Source organism: Alosa sapidissima, chromosome 23 (assembly GCF_018492685.1).
Source record: "Alosa sapidissima isolate fAloSap1 chromosome 23, fAloSap1.pri, whole genome shotgun sequence".
In the NCBI taxonomy this organism is placed as follows: domain Eukaryota; kingdom Metazoa; phylum Chordata; class Actinopteri; order Clupeiformes; family Clupeidae; genus Alosa; species Alosa sapidissima.
In genome coordinates, this window is record NC_055979.1 from 11,478,016 (window position 1) to 11,497,955 (window position 19,940).

Sequence of the window (19,940 nt, forward strand, 5' to 3'; positions counted from 1 at the left end):
TGGTTACTTTATTTGTCTTGCTTTTATCAGTTGTAACATAGTCAAAACGTTAAGAATGTCATATCAGAACATGAAATAATAACTAGCTGCCACACTAAGAAGCTAGCTATTCTAGCTAACGTTTATCGTAGCTCATAGTGCTAGGGCTAATATAACTCGTCAGTTTGTACGTTGCCCAGCGAATAAACTTACTTCTTACATGTCTTAAGTTAAAGAATTGAAAGAAATAGGAAATAAAAAAAAAAACTTGAAAGGTATTATCTGTTTACATTCAGATCTTGCCAAAGACTTTGCCTAAGTGCTATCTGCCGTCCTGTTCAGAGTCTATGGTTGCTATAGCAACCGCTGCTGTGCTTCATACACTGAGGAGATAAGCATGCAATTGTGGTTGAAATACTCCCGAAACACAAAGAAAACAAACCAAAATATATCTATGTGTAACAGGGTGGTACATAGGAAGGGCCAAGGGGCCAATCACAGTAGCCTGACTACGCCACCCTGAGGCCTAGTGCATCAGGGAATCTTTAAGAGATTGTACCGCTTTCAGGTTCGTAACTACACAGTGGACATGAATTACAGGAAAACAATATTTATTAAGACAAAGGTAGGGAAGTGGAGAGCTGAGGGTGGCAACTATGGAAGTTCAGACCAATACCATGCAAGCATAAAGAAAGGTTCACCTGTTACACAGCAAAAGTACACAGTAAAGCTACAAGGAATACACCAAAAACATCCCACATGTGCTTAAACTAGACCCCCTCAGAGCCGCCTCCCTACTAAATAAAGATGAAAGTTACACACAGAAGGACAAGACAGGCAACACAAAAATCAAACATAAAATAACCAAAGCAAAACCAAGACAAGACAAGACAGCAGCATGACCCATGTTCCCCATCAGCATGACTGTGCTGCCTAAAAGAACAGAACACAGAAGATTAAACAAACACACCACAATATACATAACAAAACCACAAATGTTTATGGGGAGACAGCATACCTGACGGTAGCAGACAGGGGCTACACCAGTGGAGTCTACATTGTTACTGGCTGCTGCCCCTCTTAAGTAGCACTCCACTGGTGCCAGATTGATCAGATGCCTATGCCCCGCCCCCTTCATTAGCACTTCCAGGTGCTATGGGGAAATAGCAGGCAGAGAAGGTCTACCTGCTACATATGCAAGAACATGGGATGTTGTTGTATTCCAAACAATAAGCCAACAGTCGTGGAAGGGCATTACTACGGTTAAATCTCACTATAATCTCCTAGCTGTGCGATATGCCCCATTACAACCCATTGATTTGATTCGTGTTCTTGCCGTCCACTAGGCTATTTTGCTGTGGCGCGAACAAAACGTGACGTCACTTGCAAGGGGTGAATAGCGCGCGTACAGTAGCCTACAGTAATTGCGCCAACGTGCCCTGGTATCCAAAGTGTTTTTAGCAGACGGACGTTTCTTGGAAAGTCTCCCCCAAAAAAAACATACAAGCTAAAGAAAAATATGTTGATGTTTCAATAGCCTATTCTGGTTTCATGTGTGCAGTGTTTCGCTGGAGAGACAAGAGTCAGACAAGAGTCAGACAGCGTGTGTACGGCTTAACCAGATCTTGCGCAGCAATAATGAAAGTGTTTTAGCAGACAGAAGTATGTTGCAGTCTCCCAAATAAAAAGGCATGACTCAAAGAAACGTGTTTCATGATATACAGTAGCCTATATAAAAACGTTTGGAAGTGGGAGCGAGCAGAGTAACTAGGCTAAATAAATAAATAAATGTTGAAATTAAGTGTTTGCAATTTATTCATAATCAAAAACAGATAGCCTACAGGTGGGTTAAAGAGTGATACTAGAGTGATAAGAAGTCCTAGTGAATGCTTGATAAGTAGACTATAATACAGTAAATAAACAAATATAATGCGCGCGCATTATAACTCTATATCATAGTACCACCAAGAAATAAGAACTGCTTTCACCCCTGGATAAGACCTTAGCAGAGTTAACTTGAATGTAGCAGTTTTGAACAAATTTGCGCTGCATGTTCACGATGCTAAGTGGATTTAGCAATTTAGCCTGCAGTCTTCTACTGTATGCAATGCTTCTATGTGGCAAGTGGCAACAACAATCCTTCAACAATTTTTAATGTTTTGTTAAATGTAGGTAACATGCAGAGAAGGGACAACAGGTTTGTTACGAGAGAGATCGAGGCAGGGAACGGAAAGGCTGCGTGCATAAAAAGCGCAGCTCAATGAAAGGATTTTATCTAGGCTAATGTAAATAGTACAACATAGAACATTATTGTGTGGCAGCCAGTTTTGAGTTCGTGGAGGCCCGCCACTACAACTGAGTTTTAGGGCCACACATGAAGAATTTTTTTTTTTTTGCCATGGCGAGATTAAACTCGACATGTTGACTGTAAAGTCGACATGTCGACATTAAACTCGACATTTCGAGAATAAAGTTGAAATGTCATGTCGACTTTAATCTTGACGTGTCGACTTTAAAGTCGCCATGTCGACATTAAATTCGACATTTCGAAAATAAATAAAACTTAGAATTTAACCTCCATAGGTCAGCCAAATACTTTCCTGTTAGGTCATTTTATCACGGAGTTACAGGCGATAAATGCGATGGTCAAAAGTAAACGTCATTAGCGGTTTATTTATTTATTGTAGGCCTATTATTAAAGAGTATTTTTCCTCTAAAGGTTCAACTTCATGATTATACACTAGACTAGGTATACTACGTGCTCTCCCCAATCCCAGACTTTCACATTGCATGTTTGTTTGTAATGGATGCAAAACAGCCTATTGCTGGCTGAATGTCTATGGAGGGACGAATGAAGCTGTCCTCCCGACCAGGCAACTAAGTAAATGCACACATATCTGTGTTTATAGCCTAGCCTCTTATATTTATTGCAGGTGAGACATGGAAAAGCAGTTTTAAAAAAATGAGTTTTGCCATCATACCTATGGAGAGTGAAGGCCTGTGGGTCATGAAGGGCAGTTATTTGGATGTGCGGTGTCTTACCCACGTAAAACGGAGTGAAATAACATTTTGTACTATAGAAACATTATATCATTGGAAACATGTATTATTCTAGCTATATAAATGGCATAGTGCATGGAATTTCCATAACCGCGAGATACAGCGCTTCACGATGACGGCAATGAGTAGTTAACAGACAAGACGCAATCTATCTGAATATCTGCAATCTAGCAATCTATCTGAAATAACACCTATTTGAAGTAGGCCTATTATTCATGTCACATATTGTGTGTTAGTGTAGGCTACATAGCTTAGCCTAGGCCGACAGTTTATGTTTAAACTGTATTTCGAGTTTAATGTCGGCATGTTGACTTTAAAGTCGACACGTCGAGATTAAAGTCGACATCACATTTAAATTTTATTCTCGAAATGTCGAGTTTAATGTCGACATGTCGACTTTACAGTCAATCTCGCCATGGCAAAAATATTTTTTTTCTTCATGTGTGGCCCTAATACTCCGTCGCCACTGATTAGTCAACTTATGGGAAACACTTTTTTTTGTGCTGCATGTTGAAAGCCACTTTCACTCTATTTGTCTGTAATTTGTGAGATTAACCAATATTTTCTTATTTTGCTTTTTTATAATAACTTGTAATTATCTTGTTTAAAGAGTAGACTAATCCGGTCTCCAATGCAAAGATGAAAATATGTATATGTTTTGAATGTGTGGGACATTAAAAACACATGAATGTAACACATATAGCATAATAGACTTCTTCGAATCATACATGATTAGATTATCAGCAACTGTAGGCCTAATTTTAGGTAGCGATTATATTTAAAGGAGAGAACACTTTTATAAAGTAGCAGAGAAAATAATAATCTGTAAGTCTATACTATGGACTTTTGAAATGAACTGTTTGCTATGTGCTGATTTACATGACTAGCCATTTTAGTTTAAACGCTGACTGAACAATTGAGGGTAGGCTGAGAGGACTGCAAAGCTACATACTTTAGGAGATTCCATGTGCTCTGGCGCACGCAGCGCAACATGTGCACAGTAGCCTGCACTACAGCATGGTAATAAACATTGGCACATGGTGCAAAACCTGCCTTTATCAGTGTCCAGTGGGCGTTGGGATATGCTACAAACAATCAGCCACACGCTTTCAATTTACTGATCAAGCGGAATTCATCATGCAACATATTCAGGGTGAGAGAAAATATGGGAGTTTAAGAGCGTTTGTTGCATGCGAGTTAAGTTATCTTAACTTTTCTCCTAAAAGAAAAGAAAAATTATCCAACATTTTATCTTATTACTACGTAATATTGAATATTGCTGCATGAGGCCTATTGAGTCCACACCAGTAAAAGTGCATAATCATCATTATGCACTGTCAGAGCTGAACCGCACTAGGATGGCCAGCTGCCCCTTACCAACATTGTGTTTTAATGTATGCCTGTGGAATATGGAGGGGGGGTACATCATTTGGTGACCTCCCAAGTAGAACCGGGAGAGTGTGATCCTTTGAAACACCTGTCAAGTCCTTGACTGATGGGTGACTTTCCATTGAGATCTTTTGAGTGGAATGCAACAATATGTCTGAAAGGATCCTCTCTAAAGGGGCCCCGTCTGGAAAGTGGAATAATTTAGGAACATGTAAAAGCTAATATTGAACAGAAAAGAAAAACAAAGTTCAATGGAAACCGCAAACCATTGTGTCATTTCGATCATATTAGATATATGACAGATTTGTATCTGGAGCATTTTGAGTATAGTCTTTGTGTTGGTAAAAAGTTTTATGGTGGTGACTTTTGGAATTCAAGACTCAAAGAGTTGTGTTTGGTCACATATTTTCATCCTAGATCATTTCATTTCACAAATGAACCGGTCTAGTCTTGGAGAAGTGTCTTAAAGAAGTATTCTGGCCGCTCTAGCTGTTGGCTGCAGCAATTCAAGCTAGGTAGCACCAATTTTTATATATTTATTTTTGTTGTACCAACAATAGGCCTACTTGTCCTCTTGACCTCGAGAAACAAAGATCTATGTGAAAAATTGCTGGAGTTTTCCTTTAAATTTCAGATTCAAACATTTATTGGATTAGGACGACTGAAAGCTCTAGAAGGGCCAACCTGTAAAGAGGGGGTTGAATATGCTAAATTAGGGGTTGACTCTGAGTGTAAACCAGCATTTTTGTGCCTTTCTCAAAGCCATGGCAACAAGGAGGTCTTCTCATGCCAAGGCATCCAGCTTGCAGTTGACTGGTTCCTGGAGCGAGGACACCGTGACATCACTGTGTTTGTCCCAGCTTGGAGGAAGGAGCAGTCTCGGCCTGATGCTCTCATCACAGGTGGGAACTTTTTTGATGCCTTTAGGTCTGATGCATTAGGTCAGATGAACACAATCCATGCAGTTATTAGAGAATAAGGATAACCAATTCACAATAATGCCTTCTGCTAAAACACTCATTTTAATTTGTTGTTTAACTTTTTTATTTAAAATTCTTCAGTTCTTATATTTTATGTTTTTAAAGGGGTCACGTATGTTTTCATGTACATTTTATTATCTTCCTAGTTTAGTGCAAAACATACCAATTTGTTGATGCAGTTGTCAGAACTTCAAATTGTTATTTTGTAAATTATAGCTTTCATTGATTCAGAGCTCTAAGTTGTCACACAGAATGAAATGGCAAAAGCTAACCACTTGCACAATGGCTACTCTTGTCCAGATAAATGTTCAACATTAAATATCCTTTTCCCCTGTGCAGACCAGGAGTTTCTACGGCGGCTGGAGAAGGACAAAATCCTCGTGTTCACTCCCTCACGACGGGTGCAAGGTCGTAGGGTGGTCTGCTACGATGACCGTTTCATTGTCAAGCTAGCCTACGAGTCTGACGGCATCATAGTCTCCAACGACAACTACCGAGACTTAGCCAATGAGAAGCCGGAGTGGAAGAAGTTCATTGATGAGAGGCTGCTGATGTATTCATTCGTCAATGACAAGTAAGTGACTCAGGCAAGATATAGATGCGTTCCCTCCAAATTCAATGGCATGTCTCTCAATCTGTATGTGTACATTTGTCTTTTATATACTCTGTACAGTACTTTGGTCAGTGAAAACTGTGTTTAAATGTGCTTCATGAATAAGATTGACTTTACTTACTGTACTTACAAAGGACCACCCATCCATCCTGACACCCACTTGTCTTCATCTCTAATTGTGTTCTTTTGTTCTTTCTTTCTTTCTTTCTTTCTTTCGTTCTTTCTTTCTTTCTTTCTTTCTTTCTTTCTTTCTTTCTTTCTTTCTTGTCCTACAGATTCATGCCTCCTGATGACCCTTTAGGTCGGCATGGCCCAAGTTTGGAGAACTTTCTGCGAAAGCGACCAATCATTCCAGAACACAAGAAGCAGCCCTGCCCTTACGGTGAGTCCTGCATTCCCAGGAGCCATAGGTTGGCTTATTTCCATCCCTTAAGTCTCTCTGTATGTGCATCCCTAAAATGGACATCTCTGGTCTGTCTCTAGTGCTCACATCATGTCTACAGTGTCTTCAGGGTCTCTTGCCCTCTACATATGTTAGATATGTTAGCAGTTGTCCTGACATATTCACTACAGTATATTTCCTTGTGAACTTCACATTGACACCGTATTCAGATGGAATGCATTGTGTTTCCTCCGCTAAATAAGTTCAACCAGTTGAGTTATATTCTCTGCATTCTGCAACATCACATATTACAGAATGCACTAATGTGGTGCAATTCTCTGCCCATATTGAAATGTTAAAAATGCCCATAGTGTAGTTTAAAAATGAAACATCAATTTGAGGATGAAAATGACTGAAAGATGTGTTTTGTGCCAACAAATGGTATTTTTGCACTTATTTATTCAACTGCCAAGGTGGTCCTAAGTGTAGCCATTGATAACAACATACAAATATCCAACACAATCATATGGCTCACTAGGCTCGAATGGCTTATCCAACAACGGTTCTCTTTCAGTTCATGAAGATTAGAATATCCCTTCTCTCTCTCTTTTTCTTTGTCTCTTTCTCTCTCTCCCTCTCTCTATTTTCTTTTAACCTTGATGAAAACCCAGTGGTTGAAATGCATCATCTGTTTGCCTATGCTCTGAAAATTTTAGATTTAGATTGTTACCAGCTACTGCCAGAATTTTGTGATCTTCATAATCACATGTGTTTAGGTACACAGAGCATGTGATGTTGTGTGTACCTAAGTTGCGTGTTCCTTCTCTCTGGCCTGCAGGTAAGAAGTGCACCTATGGGCACAAATGTAAGTTTTATCACCCTGAGCGTGGCACTCAGCCCCAGCGCTCGGTGGCGGATGAGCTCCGCGCTAGCGCCAAGAGCTGCTCGGCCAAGGTGCCCGTGGAGTCGGGGCTGGTGAAGAGCCACAGCATGCCGGGCAGCCAGCGGCCCGCCGAGGCCAAACGGGCGCAGGCCAAGCGCCAGTCTGACCCCAGCGTCCGCGCACTGTCCTACAGCGACGTGGAGGAGAGGCTGACCAGCCGCTCCCCGAAACTAGACCCGTCCCACGGCAAAGGGAGTGCCACCTTGCTGCCGGCTCCCGGCGGGCCACCCATGGGCCACGGACACGGGCATGGCCATGGGCACGGGCACGGGCACAGGCAGGACCTGACCCGGGAGTACCCCCACCCATCGGGGAAGCCTCACTCGCTCGGCATGCTGCCGTCCCAGTACCCCACGTGCGAGTCGCCGGACCTGAGCTACTGCTCGCTGGTGCGGGCATACTCGGGCCTGAGGATCGCCGTGCCGCCGCGCAGCCCCGAGCGCCGCATGCTGCCCGATGCGCTCTTGTCAGACTGCAGCAGCGAGGGCAGCGCCAGCTGCGGCAGCAGCAGCACGGACTCCTACGTTGGCGTGCTGGGCCCCGCGGGCGAGCGCTCGTGCATGAGCTCACCCGACCTGCTGCTGGACGACGCTGGCGGTCCCCTCCGCTGCCCCCACCACCACCTCGGTCAGCAGCAGCAGCCGCACCACCATCACCATCACCACCACCGGGGCAGTGCCCAGTACCCGCCCCCTCTGCCGCCTCCTCAGACGCCCCCTCAGCACCACCTGCATCAGGGCCACGTGCTCGCGCCCGTCCCGGTGCCAGGCTACCACCACCACCATCACCACCATCACCAGCAGCAGCAGCAGCAGCCACAAAGCCTGACACCACACGGGTACAGCTTCAGCCTCGACGAGCCTCCCGACTCGCCCCTCTTCAACAAGCACTCGCGACCGTACCTGTCGCCACAGCTCCAGCACCAAACCGTGGCCGCTCGGTCCAGTTGTCCTGGGGACTGTCCGCCCCTGCCGGGCGGCTCGCACCCCCAGAGCTCTCCCCTGGGCCGGGGACTGGCCTCCACGCGGGCCGACAGCGTATCGGACTCCCGCCTGTATGAGAGCTCACCACTGCTGCCCCGCAAGGCCCTCTACATGGGCCAGGAGCGACTGGGCGGATGGGACCCCTACTACCTGCAGCCGCCCCCACCGCAGGCCCCTCCTCAGCCCTGCTACGAGTCCTTCACCTTCCAGGGCCTCCAGGAAAGCCGTGAGCAGGCCTGGAGGGCACCGTGGGGGCGGGGCCCCAGCCAGCCGCCTCCTCCTCCTCACCCCAGCCACTCACCCCAGCCTCAGCCTATGGGCTCCCTCAACCCCCCTGAGCCTCCCCCTATCAGTCGGCACCAGGAAGTGCGTCAGAAGGTGTTCAAGAACCTGTGCAACATCTTCCCCACAGAGCTGGTGCGCATGGTGATGGGGCGCTACCCTCACATCACAGACGCCCAGCAGCTGGCAGCGGCCATTTTGGCAGAGAAGAGCCAGCCTGGAGCTTACTGAAAGCCCCTCTCCCCCCCTGTTCCCTATGTGCTTTTTTCAACAGGATGAAGGCACCATATCCTAAGGGGGGGGATTATGTATTGCTGTTATCCAAGGAAAATGAACATGTGGGGTATCCTGCGGTATTTTGGGGTATGTATCCCTGGAAATACTTTTGAGATGTTACTGCATCAGCTCACCAAAATAACTCTGCATTTGAAATAATTTTAAGGAACGAGGAAAATTGACCCTTGACCATTTGATGCAGAGAGAGGGAAGAGTAGTGCTGTCAGCATATTTGTCTACCTGAAGTGTGAATGAGTTCCGAATGTGTACTTCTATTTATTTTGGGTTTGTTTCTTCATATACATATATATATATATATATATATACATATATATTATACAGATTTTATGTTAAGTATTTTTAAGTATTATTTTCAGGTGAGCATCTATTGATTCACAGGGCACTTTTTTGTTGCTTTTGATCAGATTTGAGAATAATTTGTATCTCGTGGCAATCAAAATGGAGGTTGTGAGAGGCCAGGGTACGTGTAGATTTAGATTATTTGTGATGCTGAGGTACAGAAAATCAAAACAGAAGAGCTTAACAACACACACACACAAATGCACGCGGACACCTGCATATTCAGTGCCATCTATAACAACTACCCACTATTGTTGTAGCATGGAAGACATTGTTTTACCTTTTAAGGCTCAATTAGCTTCATTGTTTATGAGTGTAGGTTGACCATAAATTTCAGTACCTAAAATGTAGTTGTGCACTGGATGAGATGTAGTTTAATGGTTACAAATGGTACACCTCCTTTAAACCTAAATTGGGTTCAACCTCAGTTCCTCTTATGTGATGTAATGCTTACCTTCACTTGATTTCTTTGTTGTGTTTTAGTTTTAATCGTTCTCTCCAAAATCATGTGCCATTCGAATCACAAAAGAATGGTTCTTGGGGATATGCAGAAATGTATTAATTTATTTATAATTGTTATTCCATGTCCTTTATTTTTTGTTTTCATTGTTTTTTTTTCCAGAGAATCATTTTTTATCTATTTAGAGTGTTTGCACGAGAGCATGTGTACATGGGTGTGTGCGTGTGTGTGTGCGTCAGGGATTGGGACTCTGTTGACCTTCAGTAGATCTGTCAGTGTTACCAAGAGAGACCTTCTCCTTTTTAGCCACAGGTGTAGTAGTAGAGACGGACATTTCTTGACGTCTATGTACCTTAGTTCTAGTAAGGGACGTCTCTGACTTCTGGCTCCTTGTCCTGCATTTTTAGTCCTGTTGTCGGGAACAGCAGCAGCACATCACTGTTGTTGTGACTGATTTAATTAAGACTCGGTTGGGCCTTAACATGAGGACAGTCGCCCTCGTCAGATCTGAATGGGTCTAGTGTATGAAGCCCATCAGAACTGCAGGTGACGACAGGAAAGTTGTGAGCCTTGGCTGTCAGAGAATACCTGTCCTTGTTGATACAAATTGTATCTTATTAACTTAAATCAGAGTTGTTTATAAACATATAATTTATGAAAAGGTATACACACACGTTATGTACAGTTGGTAGTACATGAGTAATTTATGAACTATTTTTGGCAACATTTTATCACCATTACCAGAATGTTTGAAGTTTTACTTGAAAAAGTAGATTTTTGGATGAACGAATGCATAAAATGCATCTGTTTAGAGCTAGGAGGTACAGGGATTGTGGTTGTAGATTATTTATTGTATTGGAAACTATAAATTATCGATCAATTTGAAATCCACAATAATTTGAGAAGGCGCAAGAAGAAAAAGTCACAAAATTTTCCAACGTATCTGAACCAATTAAATCTAACTAAACAGGTGATTTGGTTACATACCAAATGGGCCCTTCCACCAAAAATGAGGTCGGGTTCAAACTTTTGGGATTGGGAACCCGAACCCCCCAAACCTGGAACATCATCAGGCCTGGTGATGCAAATGCGTTTTATGATTTATTACTGTAAAAGGAAGACTCCTGATTTTATTCCAGAGAGAGGGAGAAGGGGAGTGACAGAATGAAAGATGTTATGAGCTGATAAAGAAGAGGGTAAAATGCTGCCTGAAATAAGTATTCCATAAGAGCACCTTTGTTTTGAAAAGAGCCTTCCCTCTGGCCAATCAGCACCATGTGTTGAGTGGGGCGGAGCTTGGGCATAGAGTAAATGCCTCTGACTGGCATTGTCCTTAAGACACATCTGATGATCTGAACCATGTTCAGCAAACAAGTTGTTTGGGTTTGTTGTTTGTTCGTTTTTCTTCTTCCATATATAAACAATATATCCTCACCTCACGTGCTATTTATTGTGAGAAGTTGCCAGTGTGCTTATCTACCTTTGCCTAAACGTGGCTTTGCTGGACTTTTTGCTGTTCACGTTTGACCACTGGCTCTTCACAAGTCTCGTTTTGAAATACAGTCCTCTGCAAGTAGCGGCAGTGCATCTATGTGTTAGTTCAGTATTACACCAAGTGTTTCAGTGTAGTACTGCACCCGTGACGGTTTAGGCGCTTTCCCCCTTGTAATGTTACTTTACCAGCTCAATGGTGTCTGCTGAACGAACTTTCCAATGCTGTTTTATTTTTCCTTTTCTAAATACTCGCTACTGTGTTGTGTTCATTCCAGTGCCGATTCAATTCCTGTTTATGATGACCAAAGTAACTGGTGTGACTGAGTTTGCATTTGGGTGGGCTATGCTTTCTTAAGCATTAGTCAGTCATAGTTAGTAATTGAGTATTACAAATTAATTATGTACAACAACAAAAAAAGAAATGCAATGATGTACTGTAAAATTATACTGTCTGAAGTTTCCAAATGTGTATTTTTATTGAAATAAAATATGTATCCCAAATGTTGAGGATTCATTCTGTAGGTTTGTTTACACAAATAGTAATTGTGCATTTACACCTTTTGTATTATATATTCATTAAACTGACAAGACTGCTCTTGCAAACTACTGTAAATGGTTCCAACTGATACTGTTCTGAAGGGCATTGCACAGTGAAATGTATCTTGTACGTATACATAACCAGTCATAAAGTCTGTTTGAGAAGACTAGTCTGTACTGTACAACAGATGTGACTAATGATCAATTCTCTTCTCTGCTGTTACCCCATTTTGGGCTGCACTGATAAGTGGTTGAACTGCACTTCATTATACCAGAGCTGACATTTGATGTTATGGTGAACTATACCTTTGTTCAGGAGCTCGTAATTTAAAGGCAGTCACATTTTTTGGAGGTCAGTGAGGGGAGTTCACAATATTTATTCTACACATGACCATGCTCAGAGGGGTATTCCATGTACGTGGTTTGGCAACAAACCTGGGCAAGTTAACTCCGAGTAACTGGTAAACCTCCTAAAAGAAGAGCTGTACGGCTTCATTCTCCTAACAAAACAATGACATAGGGTTCTTGTTAGAGGAAGTGGTAAACTTCCTACAAGTAAACTTACCCAGGCGTCACTTAACCACGTACTTGGAATACCCCCAGGTATGATAGACTAAAATGATCCTAAAATGTTCATGTAGTCAAATGTACAACCTCAAGACGCAAATCTCAGAGTTTAGCAAATAAAGGAAACAGGAATAAAGCAAAATCATACATTTGGAATCTTTATTGTTAACCAATGCTTGTAGTAATGGATAAAAGCTCCATAGTGTGTTATTGGTCTCTACTGTATGTAACAGAAAGCTATATGAACAAATAATAACAATAATATTTGAAAGTAAAAACAAACAGCAAAACACTGACAGCTGGTTCCTGTCGGGTGAGCCTGACCCGGGGGAGTTTTCACGGAGAGGCCTCCCTGCCCCACTTGGGTACATACAACCAATAAATTCAACTATTACAAACAAAATATGTAACAACTCCAACAGCTTCATGCCTCTGTGGCCTTTAAGTAGCAATTTTACACTTTAAAGGGGATGATTCAACCAAATGCAAAACTTCTTTAAAACATACTAGGGGGAAAATCTCCTCACTAATACTTCTGATAGAACACTGCCAAAAATGTTTGGCCATAACTCTAACAGACTCTATGACATTTGCAAATGTTTTAATGTACTTTTTAATGTATTTAGATGAAACATCCCTTAAATAACTAGCATGCTAGTGCTGGTGGTTCAATTTCAAAAAGCATAACAAAAAAAAAGAAAAATCAGCTGGAAGCACTTTTTGAAATTTTAAATCAACTGCTTTTTCACACTATGGCAAAACAACCCTTCTACAGAGACGAGTGTCCATGACACTGAAAGACAGGCTTACAAGCCCTGTTTAGTGTCCTCAACCCAAACAAGTGCTTACAATCTCTGGCTTCATGCCAACATGACCTGTGGATGCATACAAACAGACAATGAAAACAAAAGACGTGTTTGCAAATACAAAATAAAAATGTATTTTATTTCAAAATGCTCCTGCTACAATATCGAAGTCAGATTTCTAGGGAGTGCGGTTAGGGACAAACTTAGGAGGGTAGAGTAAATAATTAATCCCAACTGGCCTGTTTCTTTGTGAAGTGTTCAGTTAATTAAACCTCATATCGGTTACTGGCTGCTAGCTGATATTAAAAAAGGTTTATCTTTAAGCATAAATGATACAGGCAGTAATGATCACTTGTCTACTACAGTTCAACGGGTGACCATAATTCTCAAGTCTCAACCTGTTGTTGCACACTTATAACAGAGGGGGGAGCAGCTCATTTGAAGATTGCGACAAGACAAGGATGGGACAGTTGCTGCTTTAAACAATCCTGTATAAAGGGCCTATTCTTTTCACAATCAAATACAACAGTCTGCATTGTTGATTTGGTAGACTGGGAAAATAGATATATAGATATTTTCGTACAGACTTTGCCAGAACATGACCAGTTTTTCCACTCCTGTTCCAGCAGCGTAACAGAGTCTCCTTTGATTTTTTTATCCTTTTATTTTTTTTATAAAATGTTGCTCATGTTCACCTTCCTCACTTTCTCTCTCTCTTTCACACTCACACACACACACACACACACACACACACACTTCCCCAAAGTGCATCCACCTCCACAAACAGGAACAATGCTGTAATGACCCTTGTTCCCCATGACTGGCTCACATTCACAGAAAAATAGATCAGCTTTGCTGAGTTTTACAAGGTTTACATTCTTCCAGTTGTTCAGTGGCACTGCAGGTACCACACACATCAACTGAGACCAAACAAGGACGTTTTTTTTTTATACAATACAAACATCGACCTGGGTGGGACGAACCTTCGAGCACATCCACTACTCCACCGGTTAAGAAAAATTGGTACAAGTTTCTACGCATCAATCCAACATGAAATGTAACTGAGTAAATTCTGCCAACCTTCTCTCTCTCAAGCATAATACTAGGCTGCTCTGGTCTATACAATCAGGTAAATGTCTCCCAAGTACGTACACTGTTGTAAAGGGCTCCACATACCATCCAACCTCATTCACTCATTCAAGAAGTGTCACACTAAATCACTACATCATGTACCTGTCTGACAGGAATCGTACCTATTGTGCACTGTCAGTGTTACGAGGCTAGTAGATTGGGACCCATGTGGATGAGAGGCCTTAGCAAGCAGAACGGGTAACTGTACTGATACACGGAGCGAAGGTCAGATGGCTGTTCTTACACAGTGTTTGATTGTTCAGTTGCCATGAGTGCAATTATGAGGTAGAGAGCTGTCCTCCAATCAGGACTGATGTTTTCATATGCTCTCTGGCCAGAAAAGCCCAGAGTTGTCACATTCACACTCATACAGCCCACACAAACACCCAACACACACCAAATCATGCGGACATATAGAACATCTTCATCTCTCTTACACAGTAACCACACAAACACCCAACACACACCAAATCATGCGGACATATAGAACATCTTCATCTCTCTTACACAGTAACCACACAAACACACACACCCAACAATTCATACAAATTTTACATCACCCATATATTAATGTACGTTGATGCTTTATCTAATGCACATCAAGTACAACATGGGTCATGTATTCATTCACACAACAGACTGTACTGATGAACAGACAGGCAGACAAAACTAGCAAAGGCTCTTGTGCGTCCACTTGCCATAGTGTCGGTCTGTCTGTCTGTCCACCCACTATTGCTGGACCTTTGTGTGCCAGTAGGCAGGGAAAACCATCTATATGACAACTGGGCATCAAACACTGGAGCAAGCGGCTAGGGAAAGGGCAGAGACGAGGAGAGAGATGGGGAAGGAGTAGAGAGTGAAGGGAGTGTCTCGGGAGGATGTGCTTTCGTGCATCTGATGGCTCTTAAAACAGTTGATAACCCATGCATCACAAATTAACAGCCACAACGTGGCCGTGACATTCTCAGAGCACACAACGCGCTCTGTAACATTAGCTTACCCAAGTGGTGCTGTATATTTAAAAATCTAAAGCAGGAGTTCAGTTTCGAGCCATCCCGTTCCAGTCTACAGGTTACATGACATTATTAATGTCGCCAACCTCCCCAATAATTCAAGGATGGGGAGTTTAAAGAAAAGAAAAGAAAAAAAGCCGTCATTGAAGTCATTATTTCCCTTTGGTGATCCTTTGATTTTGGTTACATTTCATCATTCACATTCAGACCCCATACAAAAGCTCATGCATACGATTTCACACACAACCTTTTTGATGATTACATGGCTCTATCCATGCCCTGCTGCACCCAAGAGAGTGACCACAAGTGGAGGAGATCAGGGAGCAGGGGAGGGGAGGGGAGAGGCAGTAATGTAGGCTTTCTTTCTGTAACAATCAGTGGGTCAACAGGTCAATTGCGATCGCCATGGCAGCAACAGCGACTGATAACACCCTCATATGAAGGGCTGACCCTTGTATAGAGACCATCCAGTTGTCATGACAGAGCTGGAAAAACTAAAAGCTTGGGGGTTGATAAAATAAAGTCAGGGGGAAAAAAGTAAAAGAAAGTATTCATTGCAAAACACAGGGGTGTAAAGCTTTAGCATACATCTAGCTCAACAAAAACAAACATACAAAAAAAAAGTTAAGCTGTAAATGGCCATTTAGATAAAAGCACGTCTTTTTTTTTTATTTTGTTCGTTTCTTCACTTTTTTCCTCTTAAAATTAAATCTGTCAGCATCTTTAGTTATCCTTATCACCTAAAAGTCAAAACAAAACATATCCAAAGCAGTTTATAACAATATGTGTCCCTTGCTCCTGATGGGGGGGGGGGGTGGGGTGGGGTGGGGGGTGCAAAGCTGGACACACGAAGCGGCCCTGACTGGCTGGCCGAAGAGACCTTTGGCATAGCATGAGGGGAGCGAGGCTGCCCCCTCTGGCCTCTCTGTAGGGCTCGGAGACGCTTTTCAAAAAGGGGTTGGGGGGACAGGGTGGGTTGGGTTGGTTGTGGAGGGTTTGGTGCCTGGGGGTGGGGTGAGGTGGAGAGAGCAGGATGGACTGGGGGCTTGAGATTAGCCTCCAAGGCAATCGGCTGTCAGGCCACAGCTTTCCCCTCTCGCGCGCTCACATGGACTCAAACTCGTCGATGCGCTGCTTGGTGTTTCCCTGCCGGATCTGGCGCAAGGTCTTGTACTTGTCCCGGCCAGCCTTGACGTTCTCCGCGTGCAGGACGTCGTTCTGCGTCTTCTTGGTGTCGTCCCGCGCCTGGGCCAACTCTGAGCTCAAAGCCTGAACGAGAGTGTGAGGAGGACATACAGACAAAATTGGAAAAAAGAGGAAATAAAACATTAGGAGAATTTCTTTCAAAGAAATCATTTATGTAACACACTTTATTTGTCATTTCTTTTAGTTTGATTATTCTACTGTACAGTGTTCTGACCAATGTTTTCTGATTGATCATATAAAGCACTTTGAGATTAGTACACCCTATTTTATTATCATTATCAGTATTGTTTTCATTATTATGATGAAGACAAATGGAGAGCTGCAAGTGTGGCGAGTGGGTTTTTACCTGTAGCTGTTTCTTGACACGCTCGTTCTTTTGTGCCTCTGTGACACGCTGCTCCTCACTGCGGTGGTCGTTGACGCCATCGCTGGAGAGGTCGGCGCTGGCCTCGGCGCTGTTCTCGTCCTGCTCATCGTGCTCGTTCTCCCCGGCGCCCGCCGCGGGAGCGGTCATCACCGTCTTCAGCTCCTCCTTCGTCTTCTCCAGGTCCTCCTGCGCCGAGATAGCCTGCAGGGAGGGGACGAAAGAGAGAATTAAACACACACACACAATGAGAGAAGGGGAAGAGAGACAAGTACAGGAAAGGCAAGAGAAGAAAGAAGAGAGGAAGAAAGGAGACATGAAGGTGAAAGATGCCAACCAGACATGCCCCTAACCGATGTCTCAAACCCTATGTGTCCAAACTCTACTGACTGCCAAACACTTTGGTCACTACCAGCATCAACCACAAGGGGTCACTCCGGCACAATTTATAGAATTTGAAGTTTACAGTTACTATCACCACACCCACTACAAATCCACCCACAAGACAACAAGTCTATAGTCTCTGTGTGCCCTCAATCAGAATATGAATATTGGCGATAGTGAAAAGGTTGTGCTCGATTATAACCGTGCAGAGACACAAGCAAATTTCTTTAAAGGTGGCTGTGGATGTACAGCGACGTGGATAAACCACTTACTGTACACCTCCTCAGTGTGGGGGGAGGGATGGGATTTCAGCATGATCAAAGCTTAATCCCAAACTTCATGGCAGCGGGCTGAAGTGGTTGGCTGTTACAGTGCTGGGTTAGAGCAGTGCACATGAGGCAGCCTGAGTGATTAGTCATGACCTCTTATTCACCAGGGCAATGTTTGTGTACGTGTATGAAACATGTGAAACGTGCATCATGGTGGACACTGTAAATGTGTTTGATTACTTGTCCTTACTAATACTACTGAAAACATACTATACAACAAATCATGAGAAATGTTATTATTAAATTGTAATTATCATTTACATTACATTTGTTCTGATTAAACCTCCTTATAAAGTATTCCAAGTCGTATCTATCAGAATTGCTTTTGAGGCACGGGATGAAATGAAATAAAGCGAAGTGAGGTACTAGAGGGATATGGAAAAGGTTAGGAAGCATACATGTTCTCCATGCAAGCATGCACACACACACACGCGAGCACGCACGGGCACACACACACATACGTGCACACACATGCACATACACACATACGTGCACACACACACGCGCGCACACACACACACATACGTGCACACACACACGCGCGCACACACACACACATACGTGCACACACACACGCGCGCACACACACACACACACATACACACACACACACATACGTGCACACACACATACGTGCACACACACACGCGGTATCAGTTTTGTGGCATGCTAGTTGCAACCGTTTTCAGCACAAGAGATAAGAGAGAGGGAGAGTGAGGGATGAGTAGACGGGGACGGCGGGCGGGCGGGCAGGGAAGGAGGACAGGCGGGCGGGCGGGCGGGGAAGGAGGACAGGCGGGCGGGCGGGCGGGCGGGCGGGCGGGCGGGCGTCGGAGCGTTACTTTGTGCTGCCACTCGGTGGCCTCCTCTTCCTTTTTCCTCTTGGCCTCCTCCAGCAGGGCGATCTTGGCAGTGAACTCTCCCAGCTCCGCGGCCTGTGGGGGAGGGGGGCAAGAGACAAGCAGAGCAGCACTCACCGTCAGATGAGAGGGACCCACACCAGTCTACTCCAGCTCACCCCCCCCACCCTCCAGTAGAGGGGGGGGGGGCTCTGATTAGCGCCCAGAAAGAAGCAACTGAGGGTTAGAGCTTAAATGTTAGCTTAAGGCTGGTCAGCAAAGATGGCTCTGATAGGAAAATGAATTACGTTAAAACAGAATGCCGTCTACCTGTAAAAGAACATTGATAATATAGTATGTTGGTAATTTGTGAATGTGTGTCTGTGTGATCATACATCACATTTCATATATATGACATTACTGCAGCTGGACAAGGCATACATAATTTAGACTCCTACTGCACATTCCTGAAAGGCATCACACTGAAAATCCTTCACAAGAACGTCTGGCATAGGTCCAGATCACGGCAGAAAATTAATCCAATCCCTCTTCCCTCTTCAGAAAATCTGAGAGGCTAACTGTACTGTACCATCATACAAGGTGAGAGAAATCTTTGAAACATTTTAACAGTTAAGGGGATGTGTGTATGATTGCGCACATCCGTAATATAGAGTAATGAAAATAAAGCGTAATATAGAGTAATGAAAATAAACTACTTCAAATCTAATCCTGGAAACACATTATGACCCGAACGGAGCAGCGGACGTACTAGCTGCTCCTGGTTCTTCATCTGGTCAGCTGCCTGTTTGGCCAGGGCCAGTTTGGCCTCCTCAGCCGCCTGCCGCTCCTTCTCCAGTCGCTCGGCCTCCTCCTTCGCCCGCTTCCTCTCCTGGTCCAGCTCCAGAGCCTTACGCGTCTGCTCCTCCAATTCTGCAAGACACGTGTGCACCACACACACACGCAACACACGTACGCACACAACACACGCAGGCACGCACGCAACACACACACACACACACACACACACACACACCAGCAGGTTGGCGCAAACGCACAGACCAAATACCACACAGACACAACACACACAGACATACATGTCCAGTTAGCGACAAGCCGTAATGCCAACATTTCAGTGCAATTCTCATTTGAGACCTGGACATTCAAATCCACAGACGAACAGGAATGGCCATGTCAATCTGACGTCACACAACACAACAACAAACGCCCACAAGTTGCTGAGGGAGACATAAGAACAGCACAAGACATGAGAATGAATAAGCCAGTCACACCTGCTAGATATGTGCATGTGTGTTCTCAATTCATCTACCTAAGCTAATTTGAGGTGTGCCACTACAAAATGAGTCAAGTTTACAAAATTAAAAAAATGTGTTTATTGGATATTCATAATTCACAGACCTTAGGGTTTAAAACAAGGGGTCATTTGTTCAATTCCGTTAAGCCAACCCAGATATATTGGCCAAAATGTGAAGGCTATTGTCATCTCAGCAAAAAAACAGGTTTTGAGAAATTCAGCTTTAAAAGTTCGAACTACCGGTACACAGC

At 43.6% G+C, this 19,940-nt stretch overlaps 2 protein-coding genes across 3 annotated transcripts in view; one reads left to right on the top strand and one right to left on the bottom strand.

Annotated features, from left to right (window-relative positions):
• LOC121698287 (probable ribonuclease ZC3H12C) overlaps positions 1–11,697 on the top strand; it is a 29,902-nt gene extending 18,205 nt beyond the window's left edge. For both annotated transcript variants that reach the window (XM_042080249.1, XM_042080251.1), the window contains exons 3-6: positions 5,191–5,330; positions 5,748–5,982; positions 6,297–6,403; positions 7,242–11,697. In XM_042080249.1, coding sequence (XP_041936183.1) covers positions 5,191–5,330; positions 5,748–5,982; positions 6,297–6,403; positions 7,242–8,842 — 2,083 coding nt within the window. In that variant the 3' untranslated portion in view covers positions 8,843–11,697. The remainder of the gene's footprint in view (positions 1–5,190; positions 5,331–5,747; positions 5,983–6,296; positions 6,404–7,241) is intronic.
• A 753-nt stretch (positions 11,698–12,450) lies between these two features.
• LOC121698428 (radixin-like) overlaps positions 12,451–19,940 on the bottom strand; it is a 44,104-nt gene continuing 36,614 nt past the window's right edge. The window contains 4 exon segments of the mRNA XM_042080521.1: positions 12,451–16,524; positions 16,808–17,029; positions 18,381–18,473; positions 19,147–19,307. Coding sequence (XP_041936455.1) covers positions 16,360–16,524; positions 16,808–17,029; positions 18,381–18,473; positions 19,147–19,307 — 641 coding nt within the window. The 3' untranslated portion in view covers positions 12,451–16,359.